This window comes from Lolium perenne, chromosome 1, assembly GCF_019359855.2.
Source record: "Lolium perenne isolate Kyuss_39 chromosome 1, Kyuss_2.0, whole genome shotgun sequence".
Taxonomy (NCBI): Eukaryota; Viridiplantae; Streptophyta; class Magnoliopsida; order Poales; family Poaceae; genus Lolium; species Lolium perenne.
Window position 1 is genome coordinate 140,144,666 of NC_067244.2, and position 20,818 is coordinate 140,165,483.

General features: G+C 45.7%; 1 protein-coding gene across 1 annotated transcript; it reads right to left on the reverse strand.

The window, feature by feature from the left end:
- Positions 1–6,515: 6,515 nt before the first annotated feature.
- LOC127333972 (uncharacterized) lies at positions 6,516–7,612 on the reverse strand. The gene is made up of 4 exons (XM_051360415.2): positions 7,293–7,612; positions 7,107–7,205; positions 6,893–7,015; positions 6,516–6,818 (listed from the first exon to the last, which is right to left on the reverse strand). Exons 1-4 carry the CDS (start codon positions 7,602–7,604, stop codon positions 6,546–6,548), a joined length of 807 nt encoding a protein of 268 aa, XP_051216375.2. The 5' UTR covers positions 7,605–7,612; the 3' UTR covers positions 6,516–6,545.
- Positions 7,613–20,818: the final 13,206 nt, after the last annotated feature.

A 20,818-nucleotide genomic window follows, 5' to 3' on the forward strand; every position in this document is an offset into this window, starting at 1 on the left:
GCTGAGGACGCGAGGAATCCATCCAGGTACGGAGGGATGGGACCCAAGGGCCAAAAGCTGGTGGTACGGGCATGGGGGAACGCTAGACCCGGAGACAGGGGAGTGTGTTCACCGTGACAAAAAGTTTAAACCCACCCAATCCCTTATTGACGCAATGAGGGATGCTCAACTGGGGAAGATCAAGTTCAACAGAGAGAACGACGCGCTGACAAAATCCCTCGGGAAACCTGAACACGGAGGACGTGTACGAGGCATGGGGAACATTCCGTGGAAAATAGGGTTCTCCCAGAAAGATGACCCGTACGGTTACAGAAGCCGTAAGAGAAAGATGGATCGGGATGCAGATGTTATGGCGCGGTTGGTATCGGAATTCGATACGATGAAGAAAACCGTGAGTATACTAGTACAAGAAAGATCGGCAGCTGGGGCGCATGAAGATCATCCAGCGGATCTCGGAAGCCAGCCGCGGATGAGAAGCAGCGTGGCTTCCACGGAGAACCCGCCGGCTACTGATAATGCAACGGCGGTCGAAATTACTACACCGGAGCCTCCTCGCTACCCCGTGGACGATGTAAATGAGATGAAAGAATGTCATCTGCATTATCCAATTGGGAACATGTCCACGAAGGTAGCCATCGGCAGTGCTTTACCATGTGAGCCTGGAGCACTCCACCACAACAACCCCATTCCAGATGGCTATGCTCGTGTCACGGTGGAGGAAATAGTCCCAGGGTTTGAGGAACTCGAGATTGACATTGCTACACCCGAAGGGGAGAGAAGACTTGGAGGTGTCAAGCGCCAGTTCATTCTATGGAAAAAGAAGTTTATCAAGTTTCCAGGCGAGGCGCCAAGGCAAACAAGTCCACCCCCCTCCGGTGGTGGTGGCAGTGGCGGCGGCGGTGGTGGTGGTGGTTCACCTACACCTCCTTCACGTCAGCCGACGCCGCCCCCCAATTCACCTCCGGCGGGTAAGCAGACGCCGCCCCCCAGTCCTCGTCCGGCGGGTGATCAGACGCCGCCCCCCAATCCACCTCTGGCGAAGAAGCAGAAGCAGTCCTAGGTTATTAACCCGGACCCTTATGTACCTAGAACCACAAAGATACCAGAGCCATCACGGAAGCCTCTCATCCCGAGACCTTGGGAACTTAGTGTCGAGGAAAATGCAGCGGCCGTGGCTGCTCAGCATGAGAAATGGAAGGCGGACTGCAAGAAGAAACGAGAGGGCGAGCCCAAGCCAGTATTTTCTGACAAGCAAAAGCAGTGGGCTAAGTCATTTTTGAACACACCGTCCCAAGCCGCGAAGAATCTGCCTGACGACTATGCACGTGAACTTTGTAGGCAATCACTCGCGTTCAAGAGGAACCAAGAGTTGGCGGAGAAGCAGGAGAAGAAAGCCTTGGAGGAGGCCGAGAAAAAATTAGAAAGTATAAAAGGGGGGAAAAAAAGTTGCCCAGCTCGGGGAACAGAGTATACAATTGATCGTCCCGCTCATAGTGCAAGCCGCCGGTCCGGATGCCCCCGATATCATAGCAGCTGCGGCAGCACATGGATTGACTGTAACGAGTGCCAGAGAACAAGCGGCCAACATAGGTATCACTCTTCGTGCACTGTTAGGCCTTGATGAGGCGCCAATGAAGAACGTAGTATTTACATATGTGGAGAATGGCCCTCTCGTCGAGCCTGCGCAGGAAGAGGATCTACCTCGACAAATGAAAGGTCTGCTAAATTGGTACAAGGGTTACATAAAACTTAAAAACGCCAAAGACTATATTTATGCGGAAGTTAGATATGAGCATCACTTCAAACATTACTATATAACAATTCATCGGAGTGAATTGTTCCAGCTGTTCAATCTGCGCGAGCTCGACAAATCTATCATCAGTTGCTACATTCTGTAAGTGATTTATTAATTTCTACCCCATCTCGTTCATTGCCTGCACTATATATATATATATATATTGTCCTAACTATCTTATTGTGTACGCTATTATGCAGAATGAAGAAGCGGGAAATGCGAATAAGGAACATCCATGATGTTGGGTTCATTGACCCACACATCGTTAATTCATATGTGTTAGAACACCACCCCGCTGACGTGGAGGAAGACCTGTCGCGGTTTCTTAGAAAACAGGAACTCAAAAGTGATATTCTATTTCCTTACCATTTTGGGTGAGTGTTTCTGTCTTGAGCACATTCTCTTTTGTTTACTCCATGCATGGTATGTGGCTAATCGATGAGTTATGCATGACTGTGCATGTATCGTGTCCGCGGTTCCACTGGATTCTGATGGTAATTCAATTTCACACCTCCACAGTTCTCGTCCACGACTCTCTGAATATGGATGCGGCGCTTTGGGCCGACATGAGAAAAATGATGCAAAAGTAATTATTTTCATTCATTTGCGCTCTATATCGATCGGCCTATTTCGTTCATCATTTCCTAATATCAAGTAACTAATTAATAACTCTCTTGTTCATTTAATTTTCTTTGCCTCGTAGGGTTTGGAGACGGTTCGTAGATGAAAAGGTCGGTGAATTCAAAAAAGAGCTACAATTTAAAAGGGCAGTGCGGACGACTGGGGATATTCAGCCACCGGGGACCAATCTATGTGGATACTATGTTTGTGAGAGGATCCGGAGATACACCAATGAGCGGGACCAGCAGTCTGAGAACAACATCAAGAGGATTAACCTCCGGAAGATGCTTAGTCCAGAAGCTCGCTTCCGACCACTTCAAGAGGAACTAGCTGGATGGTTCGCGAGGGAAGTCATCGATCCTAGAGGAGAACACTATGTAGAGGACGTAGAACTTCATATGCACTAAATTATGGATGGAAACTTGTTCAAAATTGTATATGGTCATCCGATATTGAATATATATTGTATATTCCTCTTGAATTCTTTTTGGTTCTAATTTCAAATTTGTTTGAAATTGTACATTCATATGCATGTATGTAGTACCGTAGAATATGTGAAACTCCTTCAAAATTAAAACCCAGAAGAAATAAAACAATACAAATTAAAAAGAAACCAGATTTAGGGGGAGGGGGGCTAAACCCTAAACCCTGCGGAGGCCTTTAGTCGCGGTTGGCCAGAAGAACCGCGACTAAAGGTCCTCCGCCCTGGCGCTCGCCTGCCGCCCACGTGGACGGGCCTTTAGTCGCGGTTCGGAAGGAACCGCGACTAAAGGGGGGGCCTTTAGTCGCGCCTAATTGGTCGCGGTTGCGCAACCGCGACCAATGGCAGTTGCGAACCGCGACCAATGGCCGTTTTTCTACCAGTGATTATACCCACCACTGAATGAATGAAGCTTCCAAGGCCTCCAACCCCTACCCGTTAAAAAAAAAATTCTGGCGCAAAGTGTTGGCCCAGGACGTATCCACCACACGAAGGAACGAATTATTCCATTTGACGATGAGATAAAGCTGGCGTTAGAGGCCACAAGCCCACAACCGCTCCCATCAGTTACGTATTTGCTAACGTAAGCAGCTACCTCGTTGACTTGTTTTCCCTAACCGGAATATACAACAGGCTACAATTCGCGTGATCTGCAACTGGTCATAAATAATCTCATATATACTCCCCTCTTTCCCTTCCACCTCGCTTGCTGCCTTTGTGACGAGATCGATGCTTGTCGTGGGCTCGTGGCTGAAATAATCAACGCTGTCCTATGAATGTGTGAGTGTGAATATACGAAGCAGGATCGTTGCAGTAGTTGACCGTGGAATTCATGACATAATTAACCAAATGGAGATCATCAACGTGCGTAAGATCTGTTGAGCTCGTAGGCAGCTAAAATCAGTTTTAGAGCACGAAATTTGAGGAAAATGTTTCAGATGATGTAAAATAGAGCTTCCGTAATTTTTCAGATGATGCAAAAGAAAGCATCGACCAGCACATTCCAACATTGAAACATTGAAACTTCGAGACACAGAAACTTCGACGCATTCAAACAAAGATCATTTACATGGGTCTACTCGTTTAATTCCTAAACAAAATCTCACTCCTCGTCGAAACTACGGCGAGGGTCTCTCCCCATCAATACCTACATAAAAATGATTCTCTTCCTCCTGCTTCACGTCGAGGAGCCAGCCCCGCCTTCCTTATTCTTCTTCTCCTCGACCTTCTTCTTCTTTGTCGCGTCCCTCGCAACATTGAACTCGTACTCCGCTTGCACGAGGTCGGATGTGCTTGTCTGTACCTCGCCATTGCAAGCTCATTTGCCTCATGGGCGGCGAGTTGCCGCATGGCTCCTTCTCCTCTTTGTGAGACACCAAGTGCACTTCCGGAGCTAGGAACTCCTCCTCCTTCTGACTTTCCGCATCCGAAAAATTGAGCTCCCGCTTCGGATGGCCGAACCTCCATGCGGGGGTGTACGCTTAGGCAGCTTGCTTCAGTGAGTCAAATGTGCCAAGCCAAACCCTCTTCCGGTCAGTTGGGCAACACACACTTTTTTTATGTGATAGGGCAGCCCGTTGGTGGAGAAGCCATTTTTGGGGCATGATGCAGAAAACAAACAATATATAGGACACGTTTTAGGGATACATGTGGAGTTTTGTTTTGGCCTTCCGTACCTTAAAAATTATATACATTTGTTTTGGGAAGTCATTTTGGCTCCCGAGCACAAGTGATCTCAACATATTAAAAAATTCAAAAGTTTATATTTACAGGTTTTTGAAAATTATGAAATAAAATGCTAAAAGTATCTAATTTATATATCCACTAGGGTGCAAAATCTCAATTTCAAATACTTTATATTTTGAGCTACAAAAAAAATAACAAAATCGGTATTTTTTAGAGATTTGAAATCATTATGCTCATATCTACAATTTTGTTATGTTCATGTAGCCTAAACTACATATTGTTTCCAATTGAAAATTTGCTCGTTACTGGCTACATCATAATTTTTTCAATTCTTTAAAATACTTAGAAATATAATTTTCATTTTTTAATACAGAGATCACTGGTTCCACCAAATCTCTGCCCCGTTTGTTTGTATATCATCTATTGTTGGCGATGTCGACGGAGGGGCGAGACGCATACTGTAGCTAGGTACTGACAGCGTTCTATTTGCCTCGTATTTGCAGTTGCCCAGAAGCCAAAGCTTTCGCCTGGTGGCTCGGCCTTATAATTAGGGTCGATGGACCCTGGTCGCCGGCCGCTGGCCGCAACGACCGCATACCTGCTTGCCGTTGGCGTGCAGCGATCTGCTCCTGTAGCTCGCTGGAAAGAAACGCGAGACGACCTGCAGAAGTCCTCCTGCTCCTCCACTTGAGTAGTATAGTATAATGCGGAAATGTAGATTGTCGATCAACTCTGAAGAATGTGCATATCCTTATCGATCTCCAAGTGTCAACGTACACCCCTTGGGGAAGTGGCACGCCGTCAACAAGCGGATGTGTGCCAGGCGATGCATGCTTTCCCATTGCTGGACTCGAGATATCTCGCGCGCGGTTCTTCCAATGGCTTGAAGCTCCTCTTCTGACTTTTGCCAACACCGATGCCAATGCGGCCGATGCGCGTGCTCCGCTCCGGGAAGGAGAAAACTCTAGGCCAGGAGGCCGTACCTAGCTCTCCGTACACGATAAACTTGCTTGCAGGAGATCGCCAGATGGCCGGGGCGGCGAACTGCTCACCTGCAGGGGTACGTAGGTTCCATCACCGCCAAACCCAAGCGGCACCCGTCTCTCCTACCAATTTCCAGGCCAGAACCTCACGCAATGCGTTGTAGAGTGGTAAGAGTATGCTGCAAACCACTACAGGAATGCGCCGCTATGCCGACGGCCGGCTGCCCTCGGCGTAGCCACGCCTGGCCCTCGGCGTAGGCTACGCCGACGGCAGCCCTCGGCGTACCTCGTCGGCGTTTAGCTCCCTCGGCATAGACGGACGCACCCTCGGCGTAGCAGTGGCCGTCGGCGTCCTCGTCCTGTGCCGACGGTGCAAGTTACCCTCGGCGTTGATACCGTCGGCATAGCGTGGCGCCGCGCCGTCGACGTTAACGGAGCGGCCGAAGACGCCGACGGCCTAACCCTCGGCGTAGAGAGAAGAAAGAGGCGACGTGGCGCACCGAGGCGCGCCGTAGCCAGAGGCTACGCCGAGGACACGTGGCGCGACCTGGTGAGGCGGTCTACGCCGAGGGCAACCCCTCGGCATCTGCATGTCCATGCAACCTGGCGCCGAGGACACGTGGCGCGACCTGGTGAGGCGGTCTATGCCGACGGCAATGCCCTCGGCATAGGCTCGACCATATGGTCATGCCAGGGCCCTATGCCGACGGCATTACCCTCGGCGTATGCCCTACCATTTGTTTTTTTCGATTTAAATTGTGTTTCAATTCATCTAAATTCAGTTCAGCAGGTCCAATACATCCAAATACATCCAAATACATGCAAATTCATCCAAATTCACCATAATTCACATAAATAGCATGAAATCCACATAGTAGCATACATGGTGCATGTAATAGCATACAAGAGGAGAGTGCCATGTCATCCAAATACATAGTAGTAGGTAGCACATGATGGCAAGCAAGAAGCCCGATGCCGACTAGCGAAGGAAGGACCCGGGCGGGGTGTGTCCGCCCACATCGTTGGCGAAACGAGCAGCCCGGGGTTGCGCTCCGGTAGAAGCTGCAGAAGAACCACCTGGAGAAGGACCGGAACTACGCCCAGGAGAAGTCGACGGAGAGGCACCGGGAGTAGTCCCAGGAGTAGTCGACAGAGAGGCACCGGGAGTAGTCCCAGGAGACCGACCACCTTCATGAACCGGTGTGACCTCGCGCCCACCCTGCGAGGCCTGGTTCCCGGAGCATCCCGTTCCCTACATATTCCCTACATGTTAGCAACTTGCGATGCAAAGGGAAGTGGTAACTATGGGTTTGGCAAAGAACTTACCTCCGGTGTGGATCCGTAGTAAGTCGCAGCGAAAGCTGCCCTCGATGGCATGATAGGCATGTCCCCCGCCACGGTAACTCGAGCCGGTGGCGGTGTACCAGTAGACATAGAAATCATCATTTCCTGCAAGATAGGTTACAAGTTAGGCTTTGCAGAAATAAAGTATCAAACTGAGACTTGTCATCTACTTGCGAGAAGAAAGATTCAGACTTACTCCTATATACGCCATGTAGGCTGTATTCTGCCTATTCCACTGCGCAGCGGCCTGCTGATACGCTTCATTACAGGCTTCGAAGGCCGCCTCGAACTCAGGCTACAATTTCAGAAACAATGAATCTCGTCAACACTTAGCCATGTAGGAAGGAAAACCGGAAAGAGGATGAAAATAAGGAAAACTTACATCGTAGGCGGGTGGACGAGCAGGCCGTGGACGAGGTTGGGGGCTGTCGGCGGTGAGGGTATGCTTGAGACGCGTGTAGCTCGTGGCGTGGGTAGGCTTGACCACCTTATTCAGAAAGGGGAAACGGCCATGCGGACGCCCGCGACTCGACGGGACCAACGACTCCTCGTCGGTCGGGATGCGCAAGGGGTCATCCACCTCCGGGTGACGAGACCTCACCATGTCGCAGTAGTCATCCTTGGCGGCCTTGGCATTGCCGTAGTACTGTGGCTGAGGCAATGCGGGATTGGGCTTCTGCTTCGTCCGCATCATGTCATATATCTCGGCATCATGAAGCACCACCCCAGGTGGTGCCTCGGCCACCTGCATCGCGAAAAGAAGAGTTATGCGTATCACAAATGAGACATGACGGGAAATGAAAGAAGGTCGTTCCATGTATATACATACCTTTTTCCCCTTGAAGCGGGTGTAGTCGCGGCTTCCCGCGCAGTATGTGCCACCGGTGCCTCGGTTCTCCATGTTACGCCTCGACACGGCTGCAAACTCCTCGTCCTGCCTGAGCCACCTCGCCCTAATCAGCTCCTCCCATGCCTCCCTATGTTGCTCGGCCCACTCGGGACAAACCTGAAAATGCAATACTCAACTCAAGATAATTCAATGAAAACTTAGCAGCAATGTAGAATCTCATTGACATTTTACTCACCGACATGTACTCCTCAATGGTCATTGCCCATTCCTCCGTAGGCTGGTTACCAACATAGTACTCCTTCTTGACCCTCTGATGGCGTGTATTTCACACGTTCGTTGGGCAACCCCAAGAGGAAGGTATGATGCGCACAGCAGCAAGTTTTCCCTCAGAAAGAAACCAAGGTTTATCGAACCAGGAGGAGCCAAGAAGCACGTTGAAGGTTGATGGCGGCGGGATGTAGTGCGGCGCAACACCAGGGATTCCGGCGCCAACGTGGAACCTGCACAACACAACCAAAGTACTTTGCCCCAACGAAACAGTGAGGTTGTCAATCTCACCGGCTTGCTGTAACAAAGAGTTAACCGTATTGTGTGGAAGATGATTGCTTGCAGAAAACAGTAGAACAAGTATTGCAGTAGATTGTATTTCAGTAAAGAGAATTGGACCGGGGTCCACAGTTCACTAGAGGTGTCTCTCCCATAAGACGAACAGCATGTTGGGTGAACAAATTACAGTTGGGCAATTAACAAATAAAGAGAGCATGACCATGCACATACATATCATGATGAGTATTGTGAGATTTAATTGGGCATTACGACAAAGTACATAGACCGTCATCCAACTGCATCTATGCCTAAAAAGTCCACCTTCAGGTTATCATCCGAACCCCCTCCAGTATTAAGTTGCAAACAACAGACAATTGCATTAAGTATGGTGCGTAATGTAACTAGTGACTACATCCTTGAACATAGCACTAATGTTTTATCCCTAGTGGCAACAGCACATCCGTAACCTTAGTGGTTCTTGTCACTCCTCCAGATTCACGGAGACATGAACCCACTATCGAGCATAAATACTCCCTCTTGGAGTTACTAGCATCAACTTGGCCAGAGCATCTACTAATAACGGAGAGCATGCAAGATCATAAACAACACATAGATATAACTTTGATAATCAACATAACAAGTATTCTCTATTCATCGGATCCCAACAAACGCAACATATAGAATTACAGATAGATGATCTTGATCATGTTAGGCAGCTCACAAGATCCGACAATGATAGCACAATGGGGAGAAGACAACCATCTAGCTACTGCTATGGACCCATAGTCCAGGGGTAGACTACTCACACATCACACCGGAGGCGACCATGGCGGCGTAGAGTCCTCCGGGAGATGATTCCCCTCTCCGGCAGGGTGCCGGAGGCGATCTCCTGGATCCCCGAGATGGGATCGGCGGCGGCGGCGTCTTGGAAGGTTTTCCGTATCGTGGCTCTCGGCATCGGGGGTTTCGTCACGGAGACTTTTTATAGGCGGAAGGGCAGGTCAAGAGGCGGCACGGAGGCCCCACACTACAGGCCGGCGTGGCCAAGGGGGGGGGCCGCGCCGCCCTATGGTGTGGCCCCTCCGTGGCCCCTCTTCGTCTCTCCTTCGGACTTCTGGAAGCTTCGTGAGAAAATAGGCCCCTGGGCTTTGATTTCGTCCAATTCCGAGAATATTTCCTTACTAGGATTTCTGAAACCAAAAACAGCAGAAACAAGAATCGGCACTTCGGCATCTTGTTAATAGGTTAGTTCCAGAAAATGCACGAATATGACATAAAGTGTGCATAAAACATGTAGATAACATCAATAATGTGGCATGGAACATAAGAAATTATCGATACGTCGGAGACGTATCAGCATCCCCAAGCTTAGTTCTGCTCGTCCCGAGCGAGTAAAACGATAACACGTATAATTTCGGAGTGACATGCCATCATAATCTTGATCATACTATTTGTAAAGCATATGTAGTGAATGCAGCGATCGAAACAATGTATATGACATGAGTAAACAAGTGAATCATATAGCAAAGACTTTTCATGAATAGCACTTCAAGACAAGCATCAATAAGTCTTGCATAAGAGTTAACTCATAAAGCAATAATTCAAAGTAGAGATATTGAAGCAACACAAAAGAAGATTAAGTTTCAGCGGTTGCTTTCAACTTGTAACATGTATATCTCATGGATATTGTCAGCATAGAGTAATATAATAAGTGCAATAAGCAAGTATGTAGGAATCAATGCACAGTTCACACAAGTGTTTGCTTCTTGAGGTGGAGAGAGATAGGTGAACTGACTCAACATTGAAAGTAAAAGAATGGTCCTCTATAGAGGAAAAGCATCGATTGCTATATTTGTGCTAGAGCTTTGATTTTGAAAACATGAAACAATTTTGTCAACGGTAGTAATAAAGCATATGCATCATGTAAATTATATCTTATAAGTTGCAAGCCTCATGCATAGCGTACTAATAGTGCCCGCACCTTGTCCTAATTAGCTTGGACTACCGGGTCATCACAATGCATTGTTTTTACCAAGTGTCACAAAGGGGTACCTCTATGCCGCCTGTACAAAGGTCTAAGGAGAAAGCTCGCATTGGATTTCTCGCTATTGATTATTCTTCAACTTAGACATCCATACCGGGACAACATAGACAACAGATAATGGACTCCTCTTTTATGCATAAGCATATACCAACAATTAATAATTTTCTCATTTGAGATTTGAGGATTGTTGTCCAAAACTGAAACTTCCACCATGGAGCATGGCTTTAGTTAGCGGCCCAATGTTCTTCTCTAACATATGCATGCTTAACCATATGGTGGTAGATCTCTCTTACTTCAGACAAGACGGACATGCATAGCAACTCACATGAAATTCAACAATGAATAGTTGATGGCGTCCCCAGTGAACATGGTTATCGCACAACAAGCAACTTAATAAGAGATAAAGTGCATAATTACATATTCAATACCACAATAGTTTTTAAGCTATTTGTCCCATGAGCTATATATTGCAAAGGTGAATGATGGAATTTTAAAGGTAGCACTCAAGCAATTTACTTTGGAATGGCGGAAAAATACCATGTAGTATAGGTAGGTATGGTGGACACAAATGGCATAGTGGTTGGCTCAAGTATTTTGGATGCATGAGAAGTATTCCCTCTCGATACAAGGTTTAGGCTAGCAAGGCTTATTTGAAACAAACACAAGGATGAACCGGTGCAGCAAAACTCACATAAAAGACATATTAAAAACATTATAAGACTCTACACCGTCTTCCTTGTTGTTCAAACTCAAAACTAGAAATTATCTAGACCTTAGAGAAACCAAATATGCAAACCAAATTTTAGCATGCTCTATGTATTTCTTCATTAATGGGTGCAAAGCATATGATGCAAGAGCTTAATCATGAGCACAATAATTGCCAAGTATCACATTACCCAAGACATTTATAGCAATTACTACATGTATCATTTTCCAATTCCAACCATATAACAATTTAACGAAGAAGAAACTTCGCCATGAATACTATGAGTAGAAACCAAGGACATACTTGTCCATATGCTACAGCGGAGCGTGTCTCTCTCCCATAAAGTGAATGCTAGGATCCATTTTATTCAAACAAAACAAAAAACAAAAACAAACCGACGCTCCAAGAAAAAGCACATAAGATGTGATGGAATAAATATATAGTTTCAGGGGAGGAACCTGATAATGTTGTCGATGAAGAAGGGGATGCCTTGGGCATCCCCAAGCTTAGACGCTTGAGTCTTCTTGATATATGCAGGGGTGAACCACCGGGTGCATCCCCAAGCTTAGAGCTTTCACTCTCCTTGATCATGTTGCATCATACTCCTCTCTTGATCCTTGAAAACTTCCTCCACACCAAACTCGAAACAACTCATTAGAGGGTTAGTGCACAATATAAATTGACATATTCAGAGGTGACACAATCATTCTTAACACTTCTGGACATTGCATAATGCTACTGGACATTAATGGATCAAAGAAATTCATCCAACATAGCGAAAGAGGCAATGCGAAATAAAAGGCAGAATCTGTCAAAACAGAACAGTTCGTATTGACGAATTTTAAAATGGCACCAGACTTGCTCAAATGAAAATGCTCAAATTGAATGAAAGTTGCGTACATATCTGAGGATCATGCACGTAAATTGGCTTAATTTTCTGAGCTACCTACAGGGAGGTGGACCCAGATTCGTGACAGCAAAGAAATCTGGAACTGTGCAGTAACCCAAATCTAGTACTTACTTTTCTATCAACGGCTTAACTTGGCCCAACAAAACACCAAACTAAGATAAGGAGAGGTTGCTACAGTAGTAAACAACTTCCAAGACACAAAATAAAAACAAAGTACTGTAGGTAAAAACATGGGTTGTCTCCCATAAGCGCTTTTCTTTAACGCCTTTCAGCTAGGCGCAGAAAGTGTGTATCAAGTATTATCAAGAGACGAAGTGTCAACATCATAATTTGTTCTCATAATAGAGTCAAAAGGTACCTTCATTCTCTTTCTAGGGAAGTGTTCCATACCTTTCTTGAGAGGAAATTGATATTTTATATTACCTTCCTTCATATCAATAATAGCACCAACAGTTCGAAGAAAAGGTCTTCCCAATATAATGGGACAAGATGCATTGCATTCAATATCCAAGACAACAAAATCAACGGGAACAAGGTTATTGTTAACGGTAATAAGAACATTATCAACTTTACCCAAAGGTTTCTTTGTAGAATGATCAGCAAGATTAACATCCAAATAACAATTTTGCAGCGGTGGCAAGTCAAACATATTATAAATTTTCTTAGGCATAACAGAAATACTTGCACCAAGATCACATAAAGCATTACAATCAAAATCTTTAACCCTCATCTTAATGATGGGCTCCCAACCATCCTCTAACTTTTTAGGAATAGAGGCTTCACGCTCTAGTTTCTCTTCTCTAGCTTTTATAAGAGCATTTGTAATATGATGTGTAAAAGCCAAATTTATAGCACTAGCATTAGGACTTTTAGCAAGTTTTTGCAAGAACTTTATAACTTCAGAGATGTGGCAATCATCAAAATTCAAACCATTATAATCTAAAGCAATGGGATCATCATCCCCAATGTTGGAAAAAATTTCAGCAGACTTTATCACAGCGATTTCAGCAGTTTTAGCGATTTCGAGCAGTTTCTCGCGCTTTGCATTAGAAGTGGAAACATTGCTAACACCAATTCTTTTATTAGTATTAGTAGGAGGTGCAGCAACATGAGTAGCATTAGCATTACTAGTGGTGGTAATAGTCCAAACTTTAGCTATATTCTTCTCTTTAGCTAGTTTTTCATTTTCTTCTCTATCCCACCTAGCACGCAGTTCAGCCATTAATCTTATATTCTCATTAATTCTAACTTGAATGGCATTTGCTGTAGTAGTAATTTTATTATGATGATTCTCATTAGGCAAAACTTTTGATTTCAAAAGATCAACATCAGCAGCAAGACTATCGACTTTAGAAGCAAGTATATCAATTTTCCCAAGCTTTTCTTCAACAGATTTGTTAAAAGCAGTTTGTGTACTAATAAATTCTTTAAGCATGGCTTCAAGTCCAGGGGGTGAACTCCTATTATTGTTGTAAGAATTCCCATAAGAATTACCATAGCCGTTGCCATTATTATAAGGATATGGTCTATAGTTGTTACTAGAATTGTTCCGGTAAGCATTGTTGTTGAAATTATTATTTTTAATGAAGTTTACATCAACATGTTCTTCTTGTGCAACCAATGAAGCTAATGGAACATTATTAGGATCAATATTAGTCCTATCATTCACAAGCATAGACATAATAGCATCAATCTTATCACTCAAGGAAGAGGTTTCTTCGACAGAATTTACCTTCTTACCTTGTGGAGCTCTTTCCGTGTGCCATTCAGAGTAGTTGATCATCATATTATCAAGAAGCTTTGTTGCTTCACCAAGAGTGATGGACATAAAGGTACCTCCAGCAGCTGAATCCAATAAATTCCGTGAAGAAAAATTTAGTCCTGCATAGAAGGTTTGGATGATCATCCAAGTAGTCAGTCCATGGGTTGGGCAATTTTTAACCAGAGATTTCATTCTTTCCCAAGCTTGAGCAACATGTTCAGTATCTAATTGTTTAAAATTCATTATGCTACTCCTCAAAGATATAATTTTAGCAGGGGGATAATATCTACCAATAAAAGCATCCTTGCATTTAGTCCATGAATCAATACTATTCTTAGGCAGAGATAGCAACCAATCTTTAGCTCTTCCTCTTAATGAGAAAGGGAACAATTTTAGTTTAATAATATCACCATCTACATCTTTATATTTTTGCATTTCACATAATTCAACAAAATTATTAAGATGGGCAGCAGCATCATCAGAACTAACACCAGAAAATTGCTCTCGCATAACAAGATTCAGTAAAGCAGGTTTAATTTCAAAGAATTCTGCTGTAGTAGCAGGTGGAGCAATAGGTGTGCATAAGAAATCATTATTATTTGTGGTTGTGAAGTCACACAACTTAGTATTTTCAGCGTTGGCCATTTTAGCAACAGTAAATAAAGCAAACTAGATAAAGTAAATGCAAGTAAACTAATTTTTTGTGTTTTTGATATAGCAAACAAGATAGCAAATAAAGTAAAACTAGCAACTAATTTTTTTGTATTTTGATTTAGTGCAGCAAACAAAGTAGTAAATAAAACTAAGCAAGACAAAAACAAAGTAAAGAGATTGAGAAGTGGAGACTCCTCTTGCAGCGTGTCTTGATCTCCCCGGCAACGGCGCCAGAAATCTAGCTTGATGGCGTGTATTTCACACGTTCGTTGGGCAACCCCAAGAGGAAGGTATGATGCGCACAGCAGCAAGTTTTCCCTCAGAAAGAAACCAAGGTTTATCGAACCAGGAGGAGCCAAGAAGCATGTTGAAGGTTGATGGCGGCGGGATGTAGTGCGGCGCAACACCAGGGATTCCGGCGCCAACGTGGAACCTGCACAACACAACCAAAGTACTTTGCCCCAACGAAACAGTGAGGTTGTCAATCTCACCGGCTTGCTGTAACAAAGAGTTAACCGTATTGTGTGGAAGATGATTGCTTGCAGAAAACAGTAGAACAAGTATTGCAGTAGATTGTATTTCAGTAAAGAGAATTGGACCGGGGTCCACAGTTCACTAGAGGTGTCTCTCCCATAAGACGAACAGCATGTTGGGTGAACAAATTACAGTTGGGCAATTGACAAATAAAGAGAGCATGACCATGCACATACATATCATGATGAGTATTGTGAGATTTAATTGGGCATTACGACAAAGTACATAGACCGTCATCCAACTGCATCTATGCCTAAAAAGTCCACCTTCAGGTTATCATCCGAACCCCCTCCAGTATTAAGTTGCAAACAACAGACAATTGCATTAAGTATGGTGCGTAATGTAACTAGTGACTACATCCTTGAACATAGCACTAATGTTTTATCCCTAGTGGCAACAGCACATCCGTAACCTTAGTGGTTCTTGTCACTCCTCCAGATTCACGGAGACATGAACCCACTATCGAGCATAAATACTCCCTCTTGGAGTTACTAGCATCAACTTGGCTAGAGCATCTACTAATAACGGAGAGCATGCAAGATCATAAACAACACATAGATATAACTTTGATAATCAACATAACAAGTATTCTCTATTCATCGGATCCCAACAAACGCAACATATAGAATTACAGATAGATGATCTTGATCATGTTAGGCAGCTCACAAGATCCGACAATGATAGCACAATGGGGAGAAGACAACCATCTAGCTACTGCTATGGACCCATAGTCCAGGGGTAGACTACTCACACATCACACCGGAGGCGACCATGGCGGCGTAGAGTCCTCCGGGAGATGATTCCCCTCTCCGGCAGGGTGCCGGAGGCGATCTCCTGGATCCCCCGAGATGGGATCGGCGGCGGCGGCGTCTCTGGAAGGTTTTCCGTATCGTGGCTCTCGGTACTGGGGGTTTCGTCACGGAGACTTTTTATAGGCGGAAGGGCAGGTCAAGAGGCGGCACGGAGGCCCCACACTACAGGCCGGCGCGGCCAAGGGGGGGGCCGCGCCACCCTATGGTGTGGCCCCTCCGTGGCCCCTCTTCGTCTCTCCTTCAGACTTCTGGAAGCTTCGTGAGAAAATAGGCCCCTGGGCTTTGATTTCGTCCAATTCCGAGAATATTTCCTTACTAGGATTTCTGAAACCAAAAACAGTAAAAAACAAAGAATCGGCACTTCGGCATCTTGTTAATAGGTTAGTTCCAGAAAATGCACGAATATGACATAAAGTGTGCATAAAACATGTAGATAACATCAATAATGTGGCATGGAACATAAGAAATTATCGATACGTCGGAGACGTATCACCCTCTTACCCTTGTTAGCCCAGAAGGCACTAGCGCAGGTGACCTTTTGGTTGTACCACTGCTGCGGTGTCAACCTCTCGCAAGCGCCACGCAAAGTGAGATGCGCCTGCGTGTCATGCTCCGGGTCCACACGATAGAATCACTTCAATCATGCATAAATCAGTTGTGAAAGTCATGAGTTAGCACATTAGGGTCATCAACTATGAACGGTGCTCGAGAAATATATGCCTTACCCAGAACTTGGTGGTCACAGCCTCAGCAGCTGTCGCGAAGCCTACGGCAGGGGCATCCTCATAGTCCGCCCAAGTAGTGGCTAGCTTCGTCGGGCCACCGGGGACCGTGCTAAGGGGAGTGTATCTGTCGGGCCAGAACTTCTTAATCAGAGCCCCGAGCAAGCTGTTAGGCATGCGGGGGGGGGGGGGGGGGTTGGCCTCCCATGTCCAGTTGCTGCAAATAAATCACACATTAGTACACATGCCAAATTGTTTATTATGCCCAACATGAAAATACATGTTCGAAATTTCTGAAGTAGTACACTTACTCATCGCTCGAAGGAATGATAAGGGCCTTGTCATCATGGGTCTTCGGCTCCTTCCTTGCATCGGGGACTCTAGCTTCTCCACGAATCTTCAAGGGCTTGGGCGCACCTTCACCCTCCATCACCTCCAACTCAGCCGTAGAGTCCGACTCGTGTGTAGACTCCGTCTCCATCTCCACCTCCCCACTAGACGGACACTCAAGGTACAACTCAGGAGCCACGTCGCCATAAGCGGAGGGTGGCTCGTCAAAGTCCATGTGTACCACGCCGCCACCTCGTCCTCCACCTCGTCCTCCTCGTCCTCGTCCTCGACCTCCACCTCGTCCTCCTCGTCCTCGTCCTCCATCGGTACCATCGGCGTAACGCGGATTTTGCACCGGGGCTTGATCACTCCGTCTAGGCGCTCTAGGAATATTCCTCTTCACCTGCGCCAGCGTCTTAAGCAAGCTCTCGGAGTCTGCCTTGCCGCTGCTCATATTGTTCAGTCACCTGCATTGAGAAGAATAAAACAGTTAAGCACAAAGACATATTATATGAAGATACTAAGAATAAAAGGCACAATGCAATTAAGAAGCATGCTGACATAATAAAATGAAGATACTAAGAATAAAAGGCACAATGCAATTAAGAAGCATGTTGACATAATAAAATGAAGGTACTAAGAATAAAAGGCACAATGCAATTAAGAAGCATGTTGACAAATAAATACTAAGAATAAAAGACCCTCACCAGTCATCATCGCTCTCACGCTCACTCTCATACTCCGTCTCTTTCTCTTTCTCTTTCTCTGGCCCACTATCACTATCACTATCTTGTGAGTACAAAGTTGAAGGGTCGACGGGTGGAGGCTCATCATAATTGTCATTCGCCTCAAGTAACTTCTCGAGCATAGATATGTCCTTTAGATCCACCACTGACTCACCACGAGTTTCTGCATCGTTCCCGAGGTCCTCTTGAACAAACGGTTCTAAAATATATTCCCCGAAGTCCTGTTCCTCTTGATAGAAAATCCCCTCGTATGTCACGGGGTCAATGTTGTTGTAATCATCCTCAGAGGGAATCGGTAGGTTACCATGTGGCGATACCTGGAAGATGACTTCCCAACCCTTGAGTTCCGCTTTCTGGCATGGGTAGGGCAAATAATAAACTTGCTTGGCTTGGTGAGCCACAACAAAGACATCGGCTCCGCTATAGGTGGTTGAAGGCTTAACTTCAACTAACCCAATGGACTTATCACTTCTCTGCCCACCTATTGGGTCGAACCAATGACACTTGAACACGACGATATTGAGTTGCACGTTCGTACGATTGAATGTCAACTCGTATACACTTTGTAACCTTCCGTAGTAATCATAGTTGTTGGCTCCTTTGGTGAAGACCCCAGTATTTATAGTTTTGGGATTCGCCCGGCCCTTCTGATGCGTCTCTGTGTGGAAGCGAAACCCATTCACATCATACTTCTCATACTTGGTCACCTCACGGCTACAACCTTGGGAAACACATTTCAACTCATCTATCATATCAACGTTTCTCTCACGGCCCTACAAGAACATTTCAAATTTGTTGTGTACATTAGTTACGTGTAATAAGAGGGACAAGTCACATGTTGCAATGTAAGAGGACAGGTTAGAAACATTACTTTTTCCATGAACCATGACACAAAGTTTTTATTAATTCCGGGAGCACCCTCTTTCAGTAGAGTGTCCATCTCCGAGGGTTGAGGCAATTCATCATACGGCCACATTTCATCCGTGAATTCGCTGAAAGGAGAAAATAAGCATTAGACCGAGACGAGGTTACTAGCTGCAAAGTAATTTGTTCACCATTTTTACCTTACGAATGGGACCACTTCCTTCATGTTCATAAGCACATATAGCATTATACAATCCTTCTCTTCGTTCTCCAATTTATATTTTGTTCCTTTACCAGCCTTGCACCGGGGAATTGGAATAGTTGTAGCTTTGGGTCATTCTCGGGCACGTCGACATTGTAACGAGTGACCGGGTTATGCAGAGTGGGAACATCATCGGGATAGTACGTTGTCGCGGCATCTGCCATCTCCCGAAGGCATATTGCCTCAGCTATGCATGCTTCAATCTTGGCCTTGTTTCCAGTTATCTTTCGAATATACTTAAACTCTCTCTCAATACAGAACTGCCAACGAAACTGCACCGGGCCACCCAAGAGTGCCTCGTTGGCGGGGTGCACAATGAGATGTGCCATCGGAGTAAAGAAGCCTGGCGGAAATATCATCTCCAAATTGCATAGCAACTCCGGCACTGTATCTTATAGCTTTGCAATAACCTTGGGACATATCTGCTTAGCACAGAGCGTGCGGAAGAAATGGCTCAACTGCGCAAGCACTCGTCAGACTTTCTCGGGGATATACCCTCGAAGCATCACCGGCATGAGCCGCTGAATCCATATATGATAGTCGTGACTCTTGAGCCCGGTGACTTTTCCCGTCGAAAGATTAACTCCCTGATGGCGTGTAACTCACACGTTCGTTGGGAACCCCAAGAGGAAGGTATGATGCGCACAGCAGCAAGTTTTCCCTCAGAAAGAAACCAAGGTTTATCGAACCAGGAGGAGCCAAGAAGCACGTTGAAGGTTGATGGCGGCGGGATGTAGTGCGGCGCAACACCAGGGATTCCGGCGCCAACGTGGAACCTGCACAACACAACCAAAGTACTTTGCCCCAACGAAACAGTGAGGTTGTCAATCTCACCGGCTTGCTGTAACAAAGGATTAACCGTATTGTGTGGAAGATGATTGTTTGCAGAAAACAGTAGAACAGTATTGCAGTAGATTGTATTTCAGTAAAGAGAATTGGACCGGGGTCCACAGTTCACTAGAGGTATCTCTCCCATAAGACAAACAGCATGTTGGGTGAACAAATTACAGTTGGGCAATTGACAAATAAAGAGGGCATGACCATGCACATACATATCATGATGAGTATAGTGAGATTTAATTGGGCATTACGACAAAGTACATAGACCGCCATCCAACTGCATCTATGCCTAAAAAGTCCACCTTCAGGTTATCATCCGAACACCCTCCAGTATTAAGTTGCAAAGCAACAGACAATTGCATTAAGTATGGTGCGTAATGTAATCAACAACTACATCCTTAGACATAGCATCAATGGTTTATCCCAAGTGGCAACAGCACAACACAACCTTAGTACTTTATGACACACTCCCAGGTGTCAATGCAGGCATGAACCCACTATCGAGCATAAATACTCCCTCTTGGAGTTACAAGCATCTACTTGGCCAGAGCATCTACTAGTAACGGAGAGCATGCAAGATCATAAACAACACATAGATATAACTTTGATAATCAACATAACAAGTATTCTCTATTCATCGGATCCCAACAAACGCAACATATAGAATTACAGATAGATGATCTTGATCATGTTAGGCAGCTCACAAGATCCGACAATGAAGCACAATGGGGAGAAGACAACCATCTAGCTACTGCTATGGACCCATAGTCCAGGGGTAGACTACTCACACATCACTCCGGAGGCGACCATGGCGGCGTAGAGTCCTCCGGGAGATGAATCCCCTCTCCGGCAGGGTGCCGGAGGCGATCTCCTGGATCCCCCGAGATGGGATCGGCGGCGGCGGCGTCTCTGTAAGGTTTTCCGTATCGTGGCTCTCGGTACTGGGGGTTTCGCGACGGAGGCTTTAAGTAGCGGAAGGGCAGGTCAGGAGGCGGCACGAGGGCCCCACACCACAGGGCCGCGCGGCCAAGGGGGGGGGGGGCCGCGTCGCCCTAGTGTGTGGCCCCCCCGTGGCCCCTCTTCGTCTCCTCTTCGGACTTCTGGAAGCTTCGTGGCAAAATAGGACCCTGGGCGTTGATTTCGTCCAATTCCGAGAATATTTCGTTACTAGGATTTCTGAAACCAAAACAAAGAAAACAAAGAATCGGCACTTCGACATCTTGTTAATAGGTTAGTTCCAGAAAATGCACGAATATGACATAAAGTGTGCATAAAACATGTAGATAACATCAATAATGTGGCATGGAACATAAGAAATTATCGATA